This window comes from Miniopterus natalensis, chromosome 13 (genome assembly GCF_054644295.1).
Source record: "Miniopterus natalensis isolate mMinNat1 chromosome 13, mMinNat1.hap1, whole genome shotgun sequence".
Lineage (NCBI taxonomy): Eukaryota > Metazoa > Chordata > Mammalia > Chiroptera > Miniopteridae > Miniopterus > Miniopterus natalensis.
In genome coordinates, this window is record NC_142093.1 from 7,480,831 (window position 1) to 7,508,674 (window position 27,844).

Sequence of the window (27,844 nt, forward strand, 5' to 3'; positions counted from 1 at the left end):
GCTGAGGACGAACGGGTGACGGAAATCCCCTTCCCATTTCGTTTTATGTAACCTCCACTTCGGGTGCTACCACATCGCCCGTGTGGACTTTAAACAGCTATAGAAGGGACAGGAAAGGGAAACCATACTAGCATTAGATTGAATTAGGTCCTAGGTATCTTCACATATTCTCAATTCTGAAAACCAATGAGGATTTAAAAATAGTACTACTCATGGTAAAGCCCTGAACTTGATAGTTCATACTCTGTAAATAAGGAGGTAAACTTTTAAATCCCACACTGTACGTTTCTTTAGACCCAACTGTCTCCTGAAGTGCACGTGGGAAGGAAAGGAAGCGCATGTGAAGATGAGTGACTTGATTTAATCCTCAAAACAACCTTGAAGAAATAACTTTAATTTTGTTACTCCTCACCCAAGAATATGTTTTTCCATTGATTTTTCTCTACAAAATGGAGAGAAAAACATATTCTTTCCATTGATTTTTCTCTACAAAAATCAATGGAAAAACATATTCCATTGATTAGAATGTTTGCGGGGAGGGGAGAAACACTGACACGAGAGACACATGGACTGGTTCCTCCCACACATGCCCCGACCTGGGCCAGGGCTGAGCCTGCGACGAAGGTGCGTGCCCTTGACCGGAATTGAACCTGGGACCCTTCAGTCCGCCGGCCGATGCTCTAAACACTGAGCCAAACCGGCTAGGGCAAGAAATCATTTTATTAATAAGGAAACAGGTCTCAAAGTTTCATCCTACAAAGTGTGTAATCACTCTATGTAATTAGACAGAAATCCTGAAATCGACCAAAAGAGAGGATCATCATCATCAGAGGAATCAGTGGCCCCAGGCTAGTGTCCACGTGATAAAAATATGTTTTCCTTAGGTCAGAGTAAACTCCAGTGGGCACCCTGAATTATAACAGAGGTACAAAGGGTATTTATCTAGAGAAAAACACAAGACCAGGTTTATTTCATACAATGTTATTCACACATTTTTCATTTTCTAATTTACACATAATATACAAAGAAGTGAAGATAACATCATTTCATATGAACCAATAAGAGCCAGGACTTAGACAAACTGGTCCAGAAACAATCCATGTCAAAAGGAGACACTCAAGAGTAAAGCCTAAGTGGTTCTGCCCAATTTTCTTTATTCTGAAATGATGTTTTCAGATTTTATCAAAACTCCATGCCAACTTTTTATTAAAAAGCGGAATCACAGGTGGGCACCAAAATGGCAGACCATAGAATTTCTACAACACATCTTTTTCTAGAATAGGCCCCTAAGTATTGGGACGATTGGGTTGTCAACATCAGGACACATGGGACCATCAAGGACCCCAGGAAGAGGGCTGTTTTCTAATGTGCTATTCTCTAGGACTTTCCAAATTTGCAGAAGTAATTGCCTGTGCCAAGGGAGGGTAAGGATAGAGGAAAATCAGGAATTCAACTGTGCAAATCCAGGAAAGTCACTACCCATCTTCAACAAGGACAACTTTGATCCTAAAACCATGAGCTGATAGATACTGGGAACAAAAACTCGACACGGGGCCAAGACACTGTGAGGCTGGCAAAACAAAGCAGAGAAGGGTGAAGAGAGCAGCTTTGTATGGGGGGAGCATTGCCACCGTGACTGGGACACGCTGATGAACCAGTGTGACTATGAGAAGTGACAGTGACGAGTGGTTGGATTTAATGGCCTCAACATGGAATGTTGGGTTAAAAAACGAGAGTAATTCAACATCAAATATGAAAAAGTATGCCTGGCACCCCGAACTTTAAGCCATTATTTTTAGGTTCATGATATGAGCAGCTAAGTGATAAACCTTTATAGTCAATATTGTGCACAGAAGATTGCTTCTCTTCTGCAGACTTCTAAAAAAATCCCTCACATGTTCAATCTAAAGAGATAGCATGGTTCATTAGTTTTCAGCACTAAACATAAGAGGGTTAACATAAATGTTTTATACAAAATACTGACTTCAACAAAATACAAAGCACTTTCTTTATCTTTCAGAAACTGAATATACAAAGCAAGTTTTTTTCCAAAATATTTTCATAGGCAAAGGATTAAAAACGATTTTAATTATACACATATGGTCACAATTTTGCCTTAAAAAGATTGTTGGGAAATGTACATAAGGCCGCTTGTAAATGTACATCATGTTACTGTTATGTTTTATGTCCAGAGAAAAAAATGTTATCATACAGATTTGCTCTTACTTGGGCGTAGGCTATCCAAAAATACAGTACTCTTCTGTACAAAGAAAAAAGTCACATCACATTTAATAAGATGGAAAAAGCATTGGCCTCCATGTTAACCAAATACCTCAGTCCAATACTTTCTGTTATGCACAATACCCTGACTTCTTGAAAGTGATCCAAATCCTAGCATGTTCATATTAACAGAGTCAACTATGTTATAAAACAAAATGTTTCTCACAATAATAAAAAGAAAGCTGGTTCATACTTCTGAAATCATATAAAGATAAAAAATTTTAAAAAATCACTCTCGATTTGGAGAAATAAATTTACATTATACAATACTATATGCCAGGTCAGAGAGGGCAGGGACATAAATGTACACTAAAATGCAAATGTTTCCCAAAGAGATAAAACAAATTCCATTTACAGCATGAAGGTTTACAAATGTACAGCTGTACAACCAACCAAGGAAAGCATCACTACTAAATTAGCAAGGCTTTATAATAAACACTGAAACAAGATTTGCTTCCTCAGAGTGTAAACTTACCATCTATTACTACACACACGATGCATATATTTATAGGGAGCAAAAAAAGCTATCTGAATATGTAATCATGCTTAAATGTTGAGCTATCAAATTCACTTTTCAGTGGCCCCTTTTTCACCTCTATCTGGTTCCTACTTTCTGAATCTATTATGAAAAAGCAAAATAAAGTTCAACACTTCCTCAGCATGTCCTTGTAATTCTATAAGCAAAACAATATACAAAGTTCCACTCTTTTTCATTGCAAACCAAACCAAAAAGTTAAAATGGGACTTAACTTTCCGTTTAGTGCACTTAACTGGATGGAAGTGTCACCATGATTTTTTTCCTACCTCTTACAACAATTACATATGTAAGTATATACAATACTTCTGTACATTGCCAGAGACATTTTAGGGCATTATCTGATTAAAACCACATACACTGTAAATAATGTTAGGTTCTTTTCATCTCAAATCATTTAATTCTTGTCTTACTTGCTGAATTTTATTTGCATGATAGATTGTGAATTACCAAAATACAACTTAACTTTCTTTTTAAAATATTAATAATATTTATGTAGTTGATTGTTAATCTGTTATAAAAGGCTTCACACGAAGGACAAAAAAAATGACTATATTTCTATATACATCTCTATAAACCTGTTGTGCTATGGGGTCCATAGACCTACCAGACTGCGAGCCAGTTTATTAAAAGAATACTGTACTTTTTCCTTTAAAAACTATTTTTGTGACTTTACAAGGTAAAAATTTACAAAATATGTGACAGCTTTTTTGATACAGTTACATCATATACAGGCATTCTGTGCTTTGCCAGCAATCCAATCTGATAGGTCTCCACTCAGGGTGAAATATCACTTATAATTCACCACTCCCACCCCCCAAATATACACAAGAACCTTAAAAAATTTACAAATGGATGAATAAAGTCAATAAATAGTTTTGCTTTAAAAAAAATTTTGAAGATTCATAGTTGAGTTGTGTTTTGATAATTCACAAAAGAAACGTTCTTTTCACATGGTTACATTATCTTCTGTCCCTTTTTCCTTTACAGCATTCCATTTGGTGGTCCTCCAATAGGCCCAAGATCTGGGCTATTTTTCAAATAATATTTTTCCAATTTGGCCAGTATATGCTTCCCGTATGTGTATTTACGCAAAGTAGTAATGTGAGGTCGAATCTGAAAAACAAATAATCTGCTTAGGATATCTAAGTTATTTTAGTTTCTGATTTCTTAAAAAAGTGCCCCAAGTCCAAGTACGTTAGAATAATAATTTGAATTTTCAAATTCAAATCCAAAGGAAGTTGTTTGCAAAAGCACCTCTGTTCCACATAATCTCTCCAAACTTCCACTCTCAAACTTGTTCAGTGAGGAAACAAACCACTATTCATGAACTAGGACACATGCAACTACTAGCAGAGGGGGCTCGAAGCGCAACAGGAAAATACCATTAGTGAGCTACCACAGTCTATGAAGGTGGAATTGCATAACTTGAGTCAGCTGGATAAAAATTCAATACAAAACAAAGCGAAAAACATGAACAAGTGATCAGGTGTGTGATGGCTAGTACATTTAAGATGTTCAATATCTCACTAACAGGTTTTAAAATATAAATGAAAGAAATCATACCATTATCTTCCCATTCAGATTGGCAAAGATTTTACAAATAACCGGTCATTATGAGATAATGTAAAACAGGCACACTTTTCATATACTGAAAAAATAGATGTGCAAACTTGTACAGTCTGAGAGCAACTTGGCAGCATCTATTAAAATGTAAAATGTTTACATACCTTGCACCAGCTATTCCATGTCTAAATATTTACCTTACAGAAACATTCATGTAAGACATTCATATAAAGTACTGCTGATTAGAGTTAAAAAATTAGAAATAACCCAATGTCATAAATATAACATTGGTTGAATAAATAATGTAGTTGTTAAAAATAAGACTGTAAATTCTTTTAGGTATGTATTTTTAAGCAGAAACACTAAATTTTTAAAAAGGTAGAAAATTAATACATTGAGCTGAAAAATTTTAAAAATCAGAAGGCCGAAAATACTTTTATGATCTTACAAGATCACTTTCTCTCTATATAAGAAGAGGTCCAAAGAGGTTATGTACTTTGTCCTGTTTTTTAAATGAATAAATTTAGGAAAAGATCAAGAGTATTTAAACATTATTTCCTCCAGTGTTCTTTTTAACAAGTTTTCCTATGGAACTTAATGATTTCTTTAAAAAAAATTATTAGATTCTAGGAGGAAGATAGAAAAAAACAACTTAACAGATTTAAAACAAATTAACATAAATTCTGTCTTTGGAAAATTTATTAGGTTAGTGAGAAAATCTAATTCCTTTTTTTTTTTGCAAGACATTTGGTAATTCACAGGGGTAGAAAAAGTAATTCCTAGAAGAAATAGGCTTAGGTTAGGAAACAAGTTATAGAGGTAGGTCAAGGAAGAGCCTTTGGAATTTTGGAGTGAGGAAGCTAATAGTAAGGGGCCTGGGGGGCAGGGATAAGGGCGGTGGGGTGGGGTGAGAAAAGGTGCTCCCAGGAGGGAGCCCGCACTGGGTTCTCTAATTAGATTTTTAAAATCAGTGTTTGACTCATGTAATATGGCAAATCAAGCATTCCTAAATAAGATGGGGAAGGAAAGAACAATGCTAAAGGTAGAGAGGTAAGAAATTAATGTGATTTTGTTGAGCAGATTACCTTAAAAATTTAATAATGGGTATACCATACCTACATCTGCCAAAGGTTACCCACTGATTTTAGATTTTTCCCCCCCGTTACAACACATATGAGGAAATTAAATCCTAGGGAAATTAGATGCGTAGCCTAAAGTCACGCAAATGGAATCAACGGCTTTAAGTGCTATAAAATGTATTACCTTGTGCATGATTATCTTTCTCTGAGCAGGTTCAGCCATATCAATCATCTTCTGGATCACATAATTGGCATACTGGTCCTTCATCATGGTGTATAAGGCACTGTGAGGACCATCATTCTGGCAGCAAACTTCATCAATCAGTAAAGCTCTCTCGGCACGGGAGGCATGAGTGACACACTTTTCTACCACATTGCTGAAAATTAAAAGTATATACACAAAAAATTGTATTGTTACTTTTTTCTTTATAGCAAAATTTCCTTGACTTTTGAAAGAAGTTGCCCAATACAATAGAAGATGGAAGAATCAAGATGGAACTCTTGTAATCTTCTTACAACTACTTTTAAAACAGAAACTGGTATCACAGGGGAACCCACACTGGATTTCCACAAGTTAATTATAGGCCTCTTAAAATTATAATTAAATTGTAATTAAAATTATAATTTTAAAATGGGGAAACTAGGTCATTAATAAGGCTGAGACTTTCACAAACATGCACTAAATAAATTAAATTTGCATTTACTCAAAGGTCTTGGGGACGAATCATTTTCTAACTACAGATTTCAAAAACAGAGTGTGTGGGCAAACTAATTTGTCATGTAGATTCTTTTTTTTTAAAAAAATGTACCTATTGATTTCAGAGAGGGGAAGGGAGAGGGACAGAGACAGGCTGAAACATCAATGATGAGGGAGTCGTCATTGATCAGCTGCCTCCTGCACGCCCCCAACTGGGGGTTGAGCCCACAATCCGGGAAAGTGCCCTGACCAGGAATCAAACTGTGATCTGCTGGATCCTCGATTGATGCTCAACTGCTGAGCCACACACAGCTGGGCTGTCATATAGATTCTTTAATAATAAAAGCCAACATTCTACATGTGTTTTTGGACTCTCCTAACAAATTATATTCCAATGTTATGTTTTAGATGTATTTCTGTGCTTACTAATAAAAGCCAGAGAGCTGAAAGAATAGATCCTTGGAATCAGAAAATATTGCAATACCTGGCAAATTTGTGTTGACTCAGGGCTAAGACCTTTCCTCTGATTTCGGAAACAATTTTGCTCTTGTCTTCAGGTCGACCATGTTCCAGTACATGCTGAATAACATAATTGCCATACTGATCCTAAGTACAGATATTTCAAAATTATTTTCCTTAAGTCATTCCTTAAGAATAATGACTCTTCTTTAAAAAGATGTCAATCATTTTTCTTAAAAACCCAGTAGTATATAGTCAGGAGAATACATTAGACTTCTGTCTCACTGTGTGTCTCTACAGTGTATTAGTTTAAGAAAATTATTATTTCCTAAAAAAAACCCTACAAACAATAAATCAGAACCATTTAAAAATATATAAACATTTCAAATTATGACAGAGTTTATACCTGGACCAACTGTTCTGTGTGTTGGTGGAGTTCTTCTAAGATAGGTAAGGTCTGTTCTGCAGTGCAGTGCTCTAGGATGCGTTGGATTACTCTGCAGCCGTAAGGATGAGTTGAAAGTACAAACACCTTTGAAAAAATTGGAAGAATTAAATTTCTATTCTCTGACTCGATTAATTAATTTAAAATAGGAGGGTGGGGAATTCACATTTAATATGACCAGGACCAGGGAGTGCTCAATTTAAGAGTTAACAGGTTTTTTGATTAAAAGGAACCTAAACAGAAGATGAAAGGCGTGTAATAATGAGAAGAAATGTACTATAGGGTAGGGATAGTGCACACTGTACTTAGAAACTATTAATTACTATGTATTAATTACTAATTAATATTTATTTTGTCTTTTACTATACAGTTTTAAGTCTTCCTCCCTCCTCTCCCAAGAAATTTGGAAAATGTTGGGTTTACAATTATAATAGGTTATCTTTACTTTCTAAAGTAATAGAATTAAACTCATATTTCTACTCAGCTTCAAAAAAAATGAAGTTATAGACTCACTCTATAAAAGAGGCAGAAATGAATGCACATTCACTATTTGACTCTATTTTTTTAAAAAAATAGATTTTTTATTGATTTCAGAGAGAGGAAGGGAGGGGAGAGAGAGAGAGAAACATCAATGATGAGAGAGTTGCCATTGATTGGCTGCCTCCTGCACGCCCCCTACTGGGGATCGAGCCCGAAACCCGGGCATGTGCCCTCACCAGGAATCAAACTGTGATCTCCTGGATCCTAGGTCGATGCTCAACCACTGAACCACATGGGCCCGGCTTGTCTCTATTTTTGTATAAAAGTACTGGATATTGAGACTTATGAAAAATGTGTTAACACTCAAAATCTAAAATAATTCCCTAATTAGGTAGAAGCCAAAAAATTCTTACTTGTCCTTTGAAAGCATCAATGATGAATTGTAGTGACTGTGGCTGAACACATTCAATACATTTTTGTACAACATGGTTCCCATTCTGATCTTTCACACATTTGAGTACATGACCATCTAGCTCCTTTACCATTTCACTCTGCAAAAGAAAAGACAACATTTAAATAACTGCCTCATCAGATGAGAACAAAAGTATACTCAAAATTTTGTTTGCAATTTTTTACATATCAGAGTTTAACCCACTCCCAAAGTGTAATTAGCAGAACTCAATAAGGTGAAAATTACTAAAACATTTGGCAAGATTATAATGTAAATTATACTAGCTGAAATATAACCTAGTGATGAATTGGCCATATTTAAACTATTATTTTCACTGTGTGCATCTTTTATTCATCTTTCTCAGCTGATAACTAATATAACTCATTCAGAACCTTTCTCTACTTAGCACCACAAATAATTATTTTAAATGACTTGTAAGAAATTCAGCTCTTATGGGATATGTGATTTTCATATATTATCTCAATTATTGTTGGATATTTTTAGCCTTACTTAAAAAAATATATATTTTATTGATTTTTAGAGAGAGAGGAAGGGAGAGGGAGAGAGAAACATAGATTGGCTGCCTCCTACATGCCCCCTAACGGGGACTGAGCCAGCAACTCGGGACTGTGCCTTAACCAGGGATTTGAACTGGTGACCCTTTGGTGCACAGGATCATGCCCAACCGAGCCACACTGGCCAGGGCTTAAAATATTTTAATAAAATAATTACTTCTTTACTCTTATTATGTTTCATTATAATACTTAAACCAGTTACATACAAAATGGTATCTGGGGTTATAAATTTCATTTTAATTGTATGTTTAATCTCATATAAGAACCTTACTAATTAGTGATGCTTCACAGTTTAAAAAGAAAACAAACCTAGAAGATCAGCAGTATCCTCATTCCCTACTCTCCTTAACATTCCTATTTATTTAAAAAAATTATTTTGATCAGTTATAAGAAAAATTCCGAGTGATTTTCGAATTGCATTAATCCTGTACACTTAAAATATTTAGACTTTTCCATCCAAGAACATGGTGTATTTCTCATTTAATTTATATGTACTTTCTTTCCTCTTAAAGAATTATAAATCTTGTTAATTCTTAGGTTACTTTTTCTGTTGAGATTTATAAAAACTTTACATATATAAATATGTAATTAATTTTAAAATTTCATTCTTGATAGAAATAGAAGGACAATCCAAATAAACACTGGAAATAGTAAAATGTATTTCTGATATGATGGAAAATCAAATAAGCAAGTGATAGCAGAAATACCCATCATCTAGCACTCTGCTTGTCATATAGTAGGTACTGAAATACCTTCATTTAAAGAGGAAATGATGAAGAGAATGGATAAAGGGGGCAGAGCAAAGCTCTGTTGTATAACTTTTAATTAATAATTTACTCTGAGATATTTAAAAATCTTTTAATCCAATTGGAAACACTTAATATTCCATTCCAAGATTATTGTAAGATAAAAAATAATTTAAAAATTGAATAAAGTAATACGAAAATTTTGTCTTAACTTACAATTACCTGCTGGTCAGATGAAATAGACTCTAATGCTTTCTGAATAACACGGCAGCCATACATCTGCAAGGCTAAGGGTAGAACGTGACCACGAATACGAGTAGCCAGGGCTAATTTTTGATCCAAACTCCCAAACTGATATAGAGAGAAAAATATTATTACTAAAAAGTGACCATAATGTTACTTTGTTAAACTTAAATAACCTACTGTTTGCAGCCTATTAAATCAATTTTTAAAATATCATATTTGGGTATTATGCAGGGAGTAGGCATTTATGTAAAAGTTAATTAAGATAGACCCAGAAATGCTTGAAATGAGAACTATTACTTTGGGGTCAAAAATTTCTCTGTTACTAACATACATATTCAGTTTTCATTTCAAACAAACCATCATCTTTAATATAATGAACCTGAGCCATACATTCAGACTAGATAATTCTCAACGATATTCTGACATAAACCACAACACAGATGTTTAATTATAAAAACTAACGATCAGGTAAGTTATAACATAAATACCTAACAAATCCAAACAAAGACTATACTAACATTCATTGCTTTAACTAAGACTTAGAGATTAATCAGGACTAACATGAACCTTCCCTTGAAAGTAGGCCCGTATGTTTTGTACACATGTACCACACTGTCTATTCACTGATCAGTTGGACATGTGGGTTGTTTCCACCTTTTGGCTACTCTGCACAATGCTGAAATGCACACACAGTGTTTGCGTCCGTTTTCAGTTCTTTGGGGTATATACGGGGTGGGGCAAAAGTAGGTTTATAGTTGTTCATATGGAAAATAATATAATAAGTGATAATATAAGAATAAACTCTGTGTTTTGCCTACTCACAACTGTAAACACACCTTTCCCCATCCTGTATATATCTAGGAGTGACACTGCTCGGTTGTGTAGTAATTTTATGTTTAGTTTTTAAGGAAATGCCAAACTGTTTTCCACAGCAGCTGAACCATTTTACATTCCCACTAGCCATGTATAAGAGTTCAAACTTCTTCACAACTCCCCCAACATTTGTTATTTTCCATTTTTCAATTACAGTCATCCTAATAAATGTAAAGTGAAATCTCGTTGTGGTTTTGATTTGCATTTCCTTAATAACTAAGGATGTTGAGCTGCTTCATATACTTACTGGCCATCTACAGGAAAATGCCTATTCAAGATCTTTGTCCACTTTTTAATTGGATTGACTTTTTGAGTTTTAGTTGTTCTTTAAATATTGTGGATGTAAAATCTTTATTTCCTCCCAAGCCCATATATTTTTATGTGAAAATGACTCTTACCCAACTTCCAGCCCTTTTCTAAGCATGAGCATATACTTGGATAGATATACAAATATGTATGGGTGCTTACCTCAAAAAACTTTTGTATAACATAGTTTCCAAAAACATCTGTCATTAATTGATAAGCTGCTTGTAGAATTTCATTAAATACCATCTGTCGCTCAGCTGGAGTAGCTCTCTCTAGTTTTTGCTGTATGAACCTATGTGGGAAACATTTTAAATGCCACGACAGTACACTCCAAACAAGCTCCTGCAAAATCTGTATCTGACTTGAGTACTGTATACCTCCTAATCCACACAAACACAGTTATTTCTAGAAACAGTACTAAACACATTTTCTACTGTGGACAGCCAAAGTAAAACAAAAAGAACAAAAGTTATGAAACATTTTTTTTTTTTTTTTTATAACACCTTAATTTAAAATAATCACTAGCTGGGCAAAAAATATGGATATAAAGATATTTGATCCTTAAATTAGTTCTAGTTGCGTTATAGTCAATAAAAAAGAAAATTACGAACATTTTACTGGTTATCCATGTACTTTCAGAATATGCATGCACTATTACTGAGTATCTTTTTAGAGAATAATAAAAATCCTTAGAAACAGAGTTCATCAAATGCAACTGAATTCCTTATAATCTAGCCCTTGTGAGTGATAACAAGATTCATTTGCTACTCTTAAAGAACTTTCAACTATAGAGGGAGATAAAATTTGTATGTAGCTATCTGATCAATAACTACTTTTTAAAATTTCAGTTTTAGTGCTCATTTCAGCAACACTAAACATTTCAGGTTTATCTTAAAACTATAAAAAAATCCTCAAATTTGATAAGTTATTAGAATTCTACCATTTTCCTCTCTGTGCTGGATCTTGAGAACACTAATGCACATCTACCTCAAGCATTACAGTACATGCATTTAATGTACAAAGGCAATGCCCTGGCCAGTGTGGCTCAATTGGCTGGAGCATTGCCTCATACACCGAAAAGGTCGTGGGTTCAATCCTCAGTTGGGGAGTGTGAGGGAGGTAACCCGTTGATGCTTTACTCTCACATTGATGTTTCTCTCTCCTTCCCCCTCCTCTATCTCTAAAATCATTAGAAAAAAGAGAAAAAAAAATGTCCTTGGGTGAGAATAAATAAATAAATAAATAAATAAATAAATAAAAATGTACAAAGGCACCAAATTTTTCTGTAACAAAAGTGAATGTTTTAAGTTAAGCTAAGTAACACTGAATACAAACATATAAAGGAACACAAAAGCATTTAACTGTTTTTTAATCTTTTTTAGGATAATGTATACATCGGAGATGCTTAAAGTCCACAACTGCAATTCAGAATATTTTAAGAAAAATGTAAAGATGTTAAATGTACTCAGAATCAATGTAATAAAAATAACCCAATAAGAGGCACTGCTATATTTTAATTATTAAAAATTCTCACAAAAGGAAACTGAAAAATCTTAAAAAATAAATTCAAACCTGTATTTTTATCATTTATCCTAATATGAAAAAAAAAAATATAACCCATAATAAGTATTTTTTAAAAGCTTCCAACTTTTATGTAGATCTAGTCGATAAATTTAGGTTTTTACAAGGTAGCACTTTCCAAGACAAAAATGCAGTGGCTCTGGCCGGTGTGACTCGGTTGGAGTGTCGACCTGTACACCAGAAGGTGGTGGGTTCCATTCCCGGTCAGGGCACATACTCAGATTTCAGGTTCAATACCCAGTTGGGGCGAGTGTGGGAAGTAACATATCGATGTTTTTCTCTCCCCCACTTCCTCCCTCTTGAAAATCAATATAAACATATCCTCAAATAGGAATAAAAGAATTTTTTTTTAAATGCAGTGGAAAGTATCAAAAATCATAATCACTTACCTAGAACCATGCTGGTCTTGAGAAAATTCAACTATGTGTCCAATCAAGTCTCTAAGTTGAAGGTTTGGGAAGCGGTTGTTTCTGAAATCTTCCAATAATCTACTTCGGCCAGAAGGCATAATATCAGACCTATTATACCGAAGCCGAGAAGGAGGAAAGAGCTGGCTGCTGGAGCTAAATAGACTGGAAGTGCTTGAAGCACTTCGGTATTTTGCTTCTGCTCCAGGTGCTGCAGAGATATATCGACCACTACCATTTGTCAGTCCTCCTACAACAAAGCAGTTGTGGTCAGCAAATAGTTTGACAAAGTCATTTCTCAAATAAAAGTTACTTAAAAACTCAGTCAGTAAAGAAATAAAAGTTAAACTAAAAATTCAGTCAGTAAAGAAATGTTCACCCCATTAATTTCTATGTTATAACAGGAAATTAAAATTGGAGGGAAATCTCACACATTTACTTAATGTGTATGAGATATGGGGGGAAAAGAGACAGGGAAATCTGCATTTGTTTTTGGCAGTTTAGTTTACAGCATAATTACAACATCTAATATCATACACAAAACCTGTATTCACTGTTGAAAGCTTGGTTTAAAACATAATCATAACTAATGTCATACATGCTAATATTAATACCAGAATACTGAAAACACCAACAAATTTCCAGTTCCATTAATAAGCAAGTTACAAATAACCAGCCAACTCAGGTTTTAAGCCACCGAAAAAGAGTTTGACTAAAATTTACTTGCAGTGTTAATGGAACACTGAAAGCTAATCTATATTTTTGGAATATATTTTAAAATGCATTATGTCGTATATATGTCTATGCAAAAAAAAAAGAAAAAAAAAGAAATAATTTCTTAGTTAACGCATTGATTAGTTTTTGAAGCTAAAAAAGCCCCACAATATTAGACAATGAATTCAAATAACACACTATTTTAAAATATTTTATTTTAAAATACTCTCCATAAAATACTGTTTTACAGATATCATAGTAATAGATAGCATTTATTATTCCTAGAGCTCTAATATTGATCACTTAAAACAATGAGTAAAAATCCTCTTTAACTTACATACCATTCCAAACAAGAATAAATGGCAGTTAATAGAAACAAAAATAAATATAAGCAGGAAATTGTTCTTATTACAAATAACCACTTTAAAGTACTTGACAGTGTCCTTTTAAAAAAGAAAATGTATAGAAAATTGCTAGATGCAGATTTAGTAGTTCAAATAAACAAAAACCCGCCACCAGCTCTATGCTGTTGTAAACCATCTATACGTGAAACAGCGCTAAATATACAATCCAGGCCACAGGGGAAAGATGATGCCAAGGACACACTGTCGGTGCAAAGTCATACAGAGGCGTTAAGGCCAAAGAGAATTAAACAGACAAGGAGCAGTAAAAGTGTTATAATCCTGGAGTGAACTGTTTTACTTTTAGTCCCCACTACCCTGGCTTTATTCTTCACTGAATTTCCCTTCATCCTGTGTATATATACATATTATGTATTCGAATCCTCAGCCCCCTCTCCAACATAAGTGCCATAAAATTACATTCACGTATATCCTAGAAACCTGGTGTCTAACACATGTCTGACAGACAGTTAAGTATACAATAAATATTCATGAATATTTTAAGTAACATCAACTGGCTAAGGGCCAGTTCTATAATATGTTTCATTAAAGTGTGTAATTTAAAAGCCATTTTATACACCAAAACCATGTTCATTCCAGTTCTACATAATTCCAGTTCTCAGTGCTCATATATCAAATATCTAAAAAGAGAAAGAACTCAGTGTCTTAATACTTGTCTCGATTTCCCCACCATCAATCCTTCTGGTTCGATATTATTTCTATTGATATAGTTCCATTAACTGTTCACAACAATAACTGATCACTAGCCCATTCAAGTCTCTGACAATTCTTTAACCTTTCTGCAGGACAGGGGTGCTAGGATTACCATTCCAATCTGTTTTTACAATTGTATTTTCCCACGCAAAGGGCCACTTTGATGATCGCTTTACACTAAAAACCTACAGCATTCTTTTAGAGGACATCTATATTCTTCAGCCTAATTTTCATGGCATTATTCCAAACCTATTTCTTACTTACACAAATTTCCTAGTAGTGCCCTAACTATTCACTCCTCCCCCCTTATGACTATCTTTGTATTTTTGCTTATCATTACCTCAAATATAAAGCCTAATTTTTCTCTTAATCCACTAAAAATTTTCAACACCAAATTCAATATACTTACCCAGAAATGACCATGCCAATTATATTTGATACCTTCCAAGTAGTCCTAGCAACATGCAACAGAAATTTCTCCCATGTCTAGATATTCAACTGCATTCTATCAGCAACTAACACCAAACTCCTCATGCACTATGACAACTTCAAATGCCTAATACTGTTAAACTGCCTTGAGTTTAAAAAAATCTCAAAATTTCACTTCTGGAAGACTAATAATTAGTACTTTCACTTTAAAACTAAAAATATTTCACTCAGGGCAGAATACCTTCCTTTTCTTACAAATTAAGAAGCATTTAAAACACAATTTACAGCCTTGGCCAGTGTGGCTCAGTTGGTTGAGCATCTGAAAGGTCCCTGGTTCGATCCCGATTGGGGTGCATGCAGGAGGCAACTGATAGATGTTTCTCTCATTTCTAAAATCAGTAAAAACATTTAAAACCCAATTTATAATATACATTAAATATTTTATGTTTAAATCAAACATTTTATGTGTAATGTATATTAAACATTTTAAATTTGATTTTCTAAACATTGAAAGCACGTCATCCAAAATCTATTTGGGGATTGAGGGACATTCTACAAAACAACTGGTCTGTAATGTTCAAAAATGTTGAGGTCACTTGTACTATATTATTGTTAATTTCCTCAACCCCCTTTGATAATTGTGGTTATATTTTTTTAAATGTCCTTATTTTCACAAAACATACACTGATGTATTTGTGAGCAAGGGACAATATGTCAGCAACTTCCTTTCATAAATGTAAGGGAAAAAACTGGGTGTGAGGGGGGAGGGAGATGTAGAGAGAAGGAGAGAGAGAAAAATGACCAAGTAAATGTGGGAAAATAACATTTAGAGTATCTGGGTGAAGAATATGCTGGTATTTTTTTCTGTATTAGTGTTATAACTTTCCCATAAGCCTGAAATTATTCAAAAAATCTGTTAAAAACAAACATACAAACAGATCATCTATATTCATACTGCTGCTACTGGTAGTTGAAAAGCAGACATGTTCTGAATGTGTTAAAAGCAGTACTAGTCCCTCAATTCATCACTGACATCCCCTATCATTGACCACCCCTTAATTCACCATCTGAATGAGTGTATGGGACTTGAAGATCTGTTCTTTAATTGACGTGACTTACAGCTAGACAGCCAGGACTCTTAGACTAGAGCTTATCACACGAGTGTGCTGCTCCTTATATGCTAATTTACATAGTTACCTTTCAAGTTCATTTATGAAACTGAAGGAAAGTAAACACCTTACAATTATCCTAATAATTTTATAAGTTTTCATTTAACTCCCTTGAAGTCTATTGTTTCAGAATCCTTCCCTAGTATGTATCAGGATTCAAAAAGATTTTAAAATACTGGGAAAAATCACAGGGGAGAAAAACAAAGCAACTACTAAAATCACAAAATAAATAACCAGTCTTGACCAATCACATTTGACCAGTCTTCTAACTTTTCATTATTTTCCACCTCCCAAGGATATAGAATGAGAGCTCCTCAACCAAGCAGACTTGTGTATTCTATTCAAAATACAGATTCCTCAATCTTATTTAAGACCTACTCAATTACCCTCAGTGAATACTTATTTAAAAAACAACAATGCATCTGAAGGTTATTCTGATAGAAGAGTTTGGAGGCCAGCAAATTAGAAAGAAGGTAGTTTAAGGTTTCATTTTACAGCAGGTTGTCACTACTACTAATAAAAAAAAAATCATAATCCAAGCAGATTCTGGGTTCTGAAAAGAATACAGCTACATATAGGCTACTAGGCAGAGCTTGTTTCAGAAGGCAAGGTTCTGGAAAGGTGAAGTAATGGTAATATAATAGAAGATGACTAGTTAGTTGGAGTAGGCAAAGACTCAATGGTATAGAATGGAATGGGTAGCTGAAAAAAGTTGAAAAAAGAAGACAGTGTACTTTATTTTATGGCATTAACTTTAGTTACCTCTTGCCCATAAACAGATCCACTTAGTACTTTTAGTTTAGTATTTTTTCTTTGATCAGTTTTCAAAAGAAGTATATGGAACATTTAGCCTTGGATAATTTAACTTATTAGTACACTTATTTGCATGATGCAACTTTAATGGGGGGAAAAAAGACTTCATAGCAGTACTTCTCAATATGCAGATAAATCACTCTAGGATACTGATGATGCATTTCTAATATTAAAAGCTATAATTTTTAAAGGATAGCAATGGTCAGACCTTTGTCCTGAGTCCTGGCATCTCATTTTAAATAGGTTTTATGTGTTCAACAGTTTCTTTACCTACTTTACAAAGCCTATTTAATTAATATTCAAAATTGATACTGTCTGCTAGACTCTGAGAATCTATGGCATGTAGTCTTTTGTTGACCGAGAGCAACAATCTGATCTGTGATTAACTCAACCTAAGTATCTGCATATTAATATGGTCTCGTTTTCCTCCTGTACACAGTAACAGTTTTTTTTTTAAGAATTCTTTTTTTAAAAAAATGTATCTTTATTGATTTCAGAGAGAGGAAAGGAGAGGGAGAGAGAGAGACAGAAACATCAATTAGGAGAGCGTCACTGATCAAGCCCGCAACCGAGCATGTGCCCTGACTGGGAATCGAACCCCGACCGCCTAGATCCTAGGTCAACGCTTAACCGCTGAGCCACGCCGGGCCAGGCCACAGTAACAGTTTTTTAAAAGGCAGCTGCCATTTACTGAGCAATCTTTATTGGACACCGAGATTGTAAACTCTGCATAAAATGCTGTACTGTGCTGAACTGTGTCCCCCTGAAAGTTTCTGTTTTGTTTTAAGCCACTTGGCTGTGGTAATCTGCCACAGCAGCCCTAGGAAACTAATGCAGATTTTGGTACTAAGAGTGGGGTGCTGCTAATAATCAGACTGAGGGTTTTTTCTTTTTACTATTATGTTTGTAATGACAAGCAGAGTTCAGATCAGTGGAAGACAAGTAGGTAGGAAGAAAAAAATGGATCACAAGATGATGGGGGACAAGGTCAAAAGCTTGTATGAACATGCAAAGGTTTCAGGAATTGAGAGTTAAAAGGGAAGTTTGAACTAGATAAAGTTGTATGTAAATTATGAATTATTTCTTTCCAAGGTGTGTCTCTCCATGTGGGTGCTACTGGAAATTTCAGTGGGATGATCCTTTTTTGCTATGTCACCTCCTCATACTAGGTATTTTAATTAAGCACTCCAAGTGATTCTGATGCTGAGCCACTGAATCAGATTATTTTCTAGTCCCAACTCTGTGATCATCTTAACTGAATTAACTGGTGAAAACATTGTCATCAGAACCACAAAATCACAGAAAATGTTATTAAAAACTGTAAAACAAAGTAAATAATTCTTCCATATAAGTAACAATTTTAGAATTTCTTCTCAACATGTTTTATACTCATCAACAAATAAATGACTTTTAGACACACCAAAGGGTTGCAGCAGTGCTTAAATTTACACTACCATGAGAATCTGTAAATAGTATTTTGTTGAGGGCTGGATATGCCTGTCCTGTAGCCAGTTCCTGAGCCATCTGCCTGATTAAACATTCTTACTTCACGGAGTAGATAATATATTTGGACTTTAAATGTCTAGACAAGAACCTGACTATAAATCTCAAGAGTAACTAAAGTGAGAAAGGTATTTAGAAGTCTAGTAATCTTATACACAACTTAAAAAAAATTACCTATGCCACTTTGAGATAAACAGTCTGAGAGGCTGATTAGAAGATTGTTATTTATACACTTTGCAAAGTTGTTCAGTTCATTATAGAGTAAGAGAAAAAGCAAGAAAAGTAACAGGAGTCAGAATTGTGTTCTAGCCTCAGTTCTGTCATTTATTGTTTCTTGGGCTCATATGACCTGTAATTTTCTCATCTTTAATGGGCATATCACTCAGCCAGTCTATGTTAACAAACGATGAAATGAAATAATGAACATGAAGGTGCTTTAGAAAACTATCAAATGCTATTTAGTTATAGGGAACTTACTGCTTAAATGATAACAGTACTTCCAAAGAAAGCTTCAAAAAAATCAGTTTTCTGCTTTAGGGACCATATATGAAACTCAGAAAAACTGGACACAACTTTACAACCAATTTGACCATACCTGTTTTAATTCTTAAACATTTCATTCTAGAGAAGCAGCTGACTGTATCTGCCAAAGATCAGAAATTTTAACACATGTAACCACTTAACAGGAAAAAAGATAATAGAAGTTAGTATTATCTTGCCTACACACTTAATGTAAAATTTGCTGTGATTAAGAGATAGGTTATAAAATTTTCTAATCCATAGCAAGCTTAAGTACTATGTGATTACTAAATATATGATGTTAATCAATCTTCAGAACCAATAGCCATCTTTTAATAACAAAATTCATTAAGTACAAAGCTTGCATTACACTTTTTAGTGCCCTCTTCTCAAGAAAAAAACAACCCAAGCCAGTTCAAAAATGAAAAGATACAAGAGGGAAAAACCCATTAGTTTGTCATGCCCTAAATTAAACAAAAATACAGAATATTGTTTTATATCCAAGAAGTTCTATATCAATCTAATTACTATAAGCATAAAGATCAGAGTAAATAAGAAATCACTAACAAATTTTAAAGTTTACTGAAAGAAGCAAAAGAGGAAAAAAGGAAGGAACAAACTAGTCAGCTAGCTCCAGATAGAAAAATAAAACAATACTGGAAATATTTAATGTTCTATCACAGGTAGTGTAGTATTTTGAAATAAGATGCTGACTTCCATCAGAGAGAATGATTAAAGAAACAACTGCAGATAGAAGAATTTTCCCCCATCTCTACATACAATAAAACGCAAGAACATAATTCACTTACTAGTCAATGCTTGAACCTGATGCCCAGAATTTGACATTGCTCTTTGCATTTCCAGATAAACATTATTAACATTAAAGTTCTCTTTCCTTGTTCTTTTCACTTGTTTCTCAGACCCCCCCCGTAATTTAAACACTGCTTTAAAGAGTTGAAGTAAACATGAGAGCCAGTCTGAAGGAGCTTCAAATGGCCAAAAACAGTAAAACTTTAGGACCAAAAAAAAAAAAGGTGTAAAATTGATGTCTCAGACTACAATGGATGAAAACCTATCAGCTATTATAAAAGTACATCAATTTACATGTACAATGATGATTAAAAAGACATGAGTCACCTTTAGAAGTTGCTAGCACATCAACTCATTCTCAAAGTTAGAAAGGAAGAAAATCAAGCATTATCCTAATTCATATATAAAATATATATTTCAAGGTAACCTAACAATTGATGAGGAACGGTTCTTTTTATAGAAAAGTTCAAGCTAACAAATGCAGAAGGAATGACAGAATTAAGAGTATTGCCATTTTACAACCGCTGCAGATATATTTAGGAAATGATCAGACTGACAACCTCCCAATAAAGGAACCAGACATGGGTCTCCTGATACGGTGCAACAGAAAGTACAGAACCACATCCTGCCCAAAATAACAAACCAATTAACCAACAATCAGACCAAACCTCTAGGTTTAATTCCACTTTACAGGAACTACAGAGAAGCATGTTAATGTAGAACATATTAAACACTGCTATGGGGAAGTAATAAGCAAAGTCAACAGTGTGGGAAAGTCAACAGGAACAGTTTCTTCAACAAATACATGGGGGGGGGGAGAGGAAACGGTAAAAAGACGTATCAAACAAATGTAACATATGAACCTTATTTGGATCCTGATTCAAACAGTACAACTGTAAAAAGACATTTAAGCAATGATATTTAAGAAATTAAGAGTAATGAGAAACTACTGATTTTAAAAGGTATGATAATGATATTGTAGTTATAATTGTTTTTTAAAAAGGAGTCTCTCTTAGGAATTTTATACAAGAAAATGGAAGAATAAAAAATTATTTCTTTCGCCCTCCCCTGTGTAGCTCAGTGGTTGGAGCATTGCCCAAGCACTAAAGGGTCTCAGGTTTGATTCCTGGTCAAGGGGATCTAACCTCAGTTGCAGGTCAGATCCCTGACCTGGATAGGGCATGTGCAGGAGGCCATTTGATGTGTCTCTCGCACATGGATGTTTCTCTCTCCCTCCCCCCTCCCTTCCACTCTCTCTAGAAATCAATGGAGAAAATATCCTATAATGAGGATTAGCAATAAAACAAAACAAAAATGTATTTTTTTCATGTTCCTGACTTCAATATATTAAAAAAGTAACAAGACTGAAAATCCTAACAAAAAATTTTAGTTTACAAAAATGAACAATCAAAATCTGTCACCTAAATTACCTGTTCTTTAATTAAAAAGTAATTACTAGTCATACTGCTAAAAATACTTGCATTAATCAAATAACAATTATTTTTAAGGTGAAACATCTTTTTTGGAAAGTTAGAGGAACAAAATGTCATTAGGATTTTTCTGTGAATTAAATAACTAGCATGAGCAAAGACAAATCTAGTAAAATAAATGAATGAATGAATGAATGAATGAATGAATGAATAAATAAAAATAAAGGTTAACTAATATGTTTTATCCAATACTCTAGGAATGTAGATATTAAGGTCCATCATTAACTACAATGATTACTTGTCTTTGACTCTCACAAGACAATAAATAACTTGGAACTAATCCTAACCAATTCTAATGAAACTGAGAATTTATCTCTATCTCACGGACTATACTCTTAATATCTAAGCTCAGTAAAATTATTTTAAAAATGAAGATGCAAATTCATTTCCATAGGTATTTTACAAATCATCACAGCCCTGATAACTTGATCCATAAAGAAACCCATTTCAAGCATACACAATTTAAAATATTTTTTAGATCAGAGAGCATGTGAGTCTTGCATTGTGATTGAATCACAGGAAAGCAAAGATTATTTCCATGAACACTAAGCCAAGAGAGAATTTATGAAATTTACTAAGTTATTTTCAACCCAGCAGGGTCTATTCCTTGTTCACAACGCCTGGCATACATCTAAAGCTAAAGGAAAATGGAGTAATATTATAAAAGAAATAATCTACAGATAATTCTAATCAGAGGTATACTGAAGTATTACATTTCAAACTGAAGCTAAAAGGAGTTTAACTAAGGGTACCAAGTATCAGGATAACACAGACCTGCTGGCCCAAATTATGATAATTTCTCATAATTTACTAGAATTCCTTCCTTAAGCATCTATACAGCTAGATTTTTTACACTCTAAAAAATAAAAATAAAAAAAGTTCTAGATTGCTGCTTAATGACAGAAACAACTAAAAAGTAATTTATAACCCAATTTCTAAGCAGTCTGTGTAGAATAATTAATGCCATTTATACAGGCTCTAAAGCACAACATAAGCAATAATAGTTGACAGGAATCTGACCTGAAACTTACCTATTAAAAAAATGACAAGACATGACAAATATAATCTTAACGAATAAAACAAACTACTATGAAAGATCTATTCTTCAGGTTTGTTATGTTCCAAATTTGTGTCCATTTCAAAGTTTCAAAGGCATGTCTTATATAAAGGTGGTAGAAGTAGGTCTGAACAGAAATAATAGAAATCAGGGAGTGAGCAGCTCCCGTGACTAAGAAGAAAAGATGATAAATGAAGGAAGATGTTAAACTAAAAACTGATGTCTACACAAATAGTGCCGCAGATTATAGGACTTCACGTGAATAAACTTGTTTGTGTATACACACACACACACACACACATATGTGTGTGTGTGTGTGTGTATATATATTCAATATCCCCAAAAGAGCAAAGGCCCAGAATTTGGGGCGGAGGACCAGTCTTCAAAAAAGAAATCTGGCCCACTTTGCAATGACATAATTCTAAATGATGATCCCTACACAATATACCTTTGTTACATGAACACTTACTGTATGAATGAGCTTTAGGAAAAAATATCTAAATTCTTAATGATGAGGGGGAGGAGTCAAACATATCCGCTTACAATGACATTACTTTTTAAATTGGAAGCTGATTTAAATCTTTCCAAGCTCATAAAACCAGCAATAATCTCTCACCTTCAGCTGAGGTAATTAGGATTACAAAAACCCCAAATCTAATTTTAATGAAATACTTTCTAGAGGAGACAGGGATTCATACAAAGCCTCAGATATCTAAAAACCCTTCAAAATATACTGTTAGCTACATGGATAAATACTTCCCAGAGAGGGGGAAAAGGAAACCACTAATTCAATAATCTTAGGGTGGGAGTAATTATAGTACAGATATAAACAAAAATTCTAAATGCTCCAACTTCAAGGGTGCAACAACCCTGAACCATTTTCCCCCCTTTAACAACATATTTAAAAGTAACAGAAATATATGGACCAAACCCTTAAGATTCTTTAACTCACAAACATACTAAATTCATATACCCTGATATAACCCTTTGGTAAAATGGCCAGGCATTCAAAGGCCAAAGCAAAAACCACTATATTATTTCAAGTTAAATAACTATGTGACTAATGTGTTTCTTCTGGTGTGCAAAAACTTTTGATAGTGAAAATTGTCTTTCACTATCATGTACAAATAGTTGGCTTTTCAGATGATCTAAAACACATACAAATCAAAAGCACAGACAAGAAAAAACACACCACTGTATTTCATAAAAGAAACAAGATACAATAGGGGTCTTTACCTTACTGTACATTAGACCCTCACTTTAAATTTTCATGACAATAGAACTTTTTCAAAAGGCTAGTATCTAAAAGCAAAAGAAATTTGGCATGTTTTATCCAACATTAAATATTTCACATATATTATAAACACACACAAACACACTTACATGTATACATACAAATAAAAAGGGTTTTGGGTTTTTTTTACCTAAATGCAAACTGGATGAGGATCCATGTGATGAAAGTGATGGCGGTGGCGTAAGTGAATGTCCTGGAGTTTGGCTTGGCAGAGGCATGCCTATTGGACTTGGAGAGGAGGAAAATCCCAGACTATTGTAAAATGGTTGCCCTATGGGTGCTAGGCTGCTACTAGATCTTTTGTACAAGTCAGAGCTAGTAGATAGAGACTCTCTCCTTGTGGCACTACTACTTGCAGAACTGCCAACTGAAGAAGAAATAAAAAAAACCCTAATTACATACAGTGTTAACTGAATAAAACCTATCCCCAACTCTTGCTGGGAAATAACAGAAGTGATCACAATAATTATTTTTAGAAACATTATGGAGAAGATAATTACTGTGATAACTATATATACTAACTTATTAATCATAAAAGGGTATAAATGCACCCCAATAAAGTAACTAAATACTTAACATAGCAGTCATATGTTCATTATTTCACACATATTTACCACTGACACATATGAATACTGTGCTTTAATACCCTGGTATGATTTATAAACCCTGGAATTGTAAGTTGTCTGCTTTATGATATGCTAAAGAGTAAGTTCCAATAAGGTTACATTTTGGTAATGTCCTAATCTCTGGAGCCAGTTTTTAGACTTCAACTCAATGCTAAGAAAAGATTATACTGATCAATAGAATATTAGTACATTTCCCTCACCATTCACATTTAATTTGGTGTCTACCTTGTGTTCAAGCCACAGTGCTTTAAGTCCACATTGGCCCGAATATTTTACAGTTGTGAAATACAGACGGCAGCTGAATCCTTAGTACTTTTTACATTCTCCTTACCCTTCAACAACTAAATTACAAAATATGTATGAAAAAAACCCTAAACTTTCTTTTAGAAAATAGCTCACTACTGTTATCACACCAAAAACATGCTTTCACTTACCCCTCAGGATCTTCCATTCCTAAGATTTTATTACGGGCCTTGTTAGCCCCTTACTCAAGCGAAGAATGATCAGCCTTTGTTTTCTTAGGTAATATGTAATTATTTTATATTACACTCTTTATTGTCCTACATACTGAATTCTTTTTACTTAATTTCAAATTCAACTATTCACCTTCTACCTCATTTTTCCTTTTGTGCTCCACAAAATCAAAAAATAGCAGAATCACATTACCATGTGGTTGTGCATGCAATGCTCAAAAAGCAATCCAAGATCTGACCGTTAACATCTATCTGGATAATCAAATTATTTACCAAGTGTTTGAAGGGGCTGTCCAAATCTCCCAATTCTTGTCTCAGTACCTATGATTTCAAGTGTGTGTCCTTCGTATTTCTAAGCACTGTCCTTTCTGAACTGAATTACTTTTTCATCTAAAGGAATTTAATATTACTTTTCTTAGCCTGTCAAGTTTTTAAGGACACGCTCGCTCTATATTCGGACCAATATGGTAATTTGCTTCAAGAGAATTTTAAAATTCCTATTTGGATTTGGTTTTCTAACCTCAAATAAATTGTAAGTAGGTCATAAGGGTATAAAGAGAAATTATGCAGAGCACATGATGGGTAGACCAAGTTAGGCCTATACTATAGAAATAAAGAAACTTTAATTAAAAGAATGAAGAAACTTTAATTACATTGGTTCTTGCCAAATTCAAAATTCTATATATAAAAAAAAATTACCAGGCTCCCACTGCTGTATTAGGCAAAATATTATAACAATATTCAACTGTTTTAATCTGCCAGTGCAGTTTCTGAAAGCCTGATAGTGTGTTTTATTGAAAATTTTCATCTTAAGATGTAACAGGGTAACTATATGCATTTTAATAGCAAAAACCAAACATAAACACTAATGTAGTAAATAGCTTTTGTTGAGTTGGTTTTGGCAAAATTGTCAATGTATGCTACATTAACTATGCTAATTTAAAAGGACACTGTCAAAGTGATTTTTATAAGACATGGCTACATTTTAAAGTCCTATTTATTTAAGTAACAATTTAACTGACAAAGAAATGAGAGCAGTAGCACTATTATACTTCTGGCAAATAAATAAACCATAATTTTGACACATGCAATATTATTTTCCTCCAAAAAGGAAAAGCCAAACCAAACATTTAAAAATAATTCAGAAATAGCTTTAAACATAAACAAACTTAAGTTTTACTAAATGCCTAAAGTATCTGCAACACTGTAACTATGAAACATGAAACAAAGTCTATCTAAAATATCTAAGAAGCTAAGACAGACAATGGAGTCACTAACCATTAATCAACGGTGTATATAAAATGTTAAATTACAAATGTTCAATTGTAACAGTACTTTCTAAATAATGGGTATCAAAAGGATGGCTTAATCACTATATTACAATGGTTAAGCATCCTAGCCAACTGTTTTATAAATCAGGGTATTTAACACTGTTAAGCATTAATAATTTCATCATATAGGAAAGAGAATGACTATGTATGTTACTGTGTGTGTAAATGTGCACATAACCACAATATACTTTTAGATTTCATATAGGCATGGAACTGCCATATGTGAAATGGCAATGATAGATTTGTTGTAAGCGTGCATATTGTAGCACTTGAATGAATTCTCACAAAATGTCCAAGAGGAGGGAGAAGATAATAAGACTATCTACTGGCATTTGGGGTGGCAATTGTTAATACCCTCTGAAGCAAGGTGAAACAGAGATGCCCCAGACTGAAATCATAATTAAGCAATGCTTATCAAGGGGGCATGAAGAAGGTAAGTTTTGGGGAAAGAGGCACCTATAGGGGACGTCTGTAGGAAACAAAATGTTCATGCCAACCAGTTCCTGAATGTAGGGGAAAGTTCTTCAAACTAAGAGAGAAATGTGAATTTGAAGAATTGCGTAAGGGGGCCTACAAATCTACACCAGACCACCAATGACATATTTTATTAGAAAAGGGTATACGAGGTTTAGTAAAGCTCTTCTCTACTTTCTCTGGATTATTTAGGGTCTATAATTTATAGTTTAGAAACTAGTTATTTCAACAAAGTTTTTTTAGTGTGTGTGTTTTTAAAGTTGTATATTCTTTGATTTTCTTCAGCAATATTTAGGATTATTTGGGGAAAATGATTGTCAACTGTGTTAGAAGCAAAAAATGTGTCCTATGGGAGTGCTTGGGCTGGAGATAAAAATATTAAACTCCAAAAGGAATTAAAAAAAAAAAAAAGCAAAAAAACCCCCCACAAAAACCCAAGAGTAGAAAATTTAAATTAAAAGACTCTACAGTCTCCCAAGTTCACTAGATCTTCCCTAAGAAGTTATTGTGCCCACTCTTTAGGCAATTTTGTTAAGCAAGTATGACAATTCCCTACTGTACTTCATTCTAACAAAAAAGCACTTTGCATCTAAAAGTTTATAGCTGCTGTTCAAGACCATTCCTCCTATAAATATTAAAAGTTTAGAAGTCACTGCCTTAGAAACCTGGCAAGCATATTAATGGCCGACACATGTTAGTTTTGCTATTTTCCACACCAGAAAAGAGTATAACTTAATGTGGTGGGAAAATAGATGAGAAGCAGTTATTAAAGATTCTAGGATGTGAGAGAAACAGAAAATCTCTGGAGGTCCAAATACGGAGCCCTGTCCCTCATGAAGAAAAGGCTGTCAACTGTACAAAAGAATGAGGGTAAGCAGCTTTCCCCTTAATGCTTCCTGAATACACTGGAAACCTCAGAGAATGATTAATACAAAGTGTCATCAACAGTGGGCCTCTTCTCATTTCACTTAGTTCTTCCTCAGTTACAAAATCAGTTTTTATGGGTAAATTATTTATTTTGTGAAGCTATTTAACATTTGAATTTCTCAAGTATTATATATAGAATTAGGACATGGGAAAAACGCCCTTTTAAATGAATTTTTAGTGATAAAGGCTCAATTATTTAATCTAAAATAACGATAAGCATACTGGTAGTATCTTAGGGACTTCTGTTTAGAACATTTCCTATTTTATTTTTATATATTATACAAAATAAAGAAAAACAGAAGAGTCAGTAGCATTTAATAAGAATAAATCATCTGATAGGCGCACAAAGACAATTATTATTTTTAAACACCAGA

At 33.9% G+C, this 27,844-nt stretch overlaps 1 protein-coding gene across 9 annotated transcripts in view; it reads right to left on the minus strand.

The window, feature by feature from the left end:
• Positions 1–702: 702 nt before the first annotated feature.
• The window catches only part of PUM2 (pumilio RNA binding family member 2), a 76,488-nt gene continuing 49,346 nt past the window's right edge, over positions 703–27,844 (minus strand). For 3 of the 9 annotated variants that reach the window (XM_087823378.1, XM_016224753.2, XM_016224761.2), the window contains 9 exons: positions 23,770–24,006; positions 12,709–12,976; positions 10,901–11,030; positions 9,530–9,664; positions 7,955–8,092; positions 7,023–7,148; positions 6,642–6,763; positions 5,645–5,837; positions 703–3,931 (listed from right to left, as the gene is read on the minus strand). In XM_087823378.1, the coding sequence (XP_087679504.1) occupies positions 3,800–3,931; positions 5,645–5,837; positions 6,642–6,763; positions 7,023–7,148; positions 7,955–8,092; positions 9,530–9,664; positions 10,901–11,030; positions 12,709–12,976; positions 23,770–24,006 (1,481 nt within the window). In that variant the 3' untranslated portion in view covers positions 703–3,799. The remainder of the gene's footprint in view (positions 3,932–5,644; positions 5,838–6,641; positions 6,764–7,022; positions 7,149–7,954; positions 8,093–9,529; positions 9,665–10,900; positions 11,031–12,708; positions 12,977–23,769; positions 24,007–27,844) is intronic. The other 6 variants (XM_087823380.1, XM_087823377.1, XM_087823383.1 and 3 more) reach the window with 3 other exon arrangements.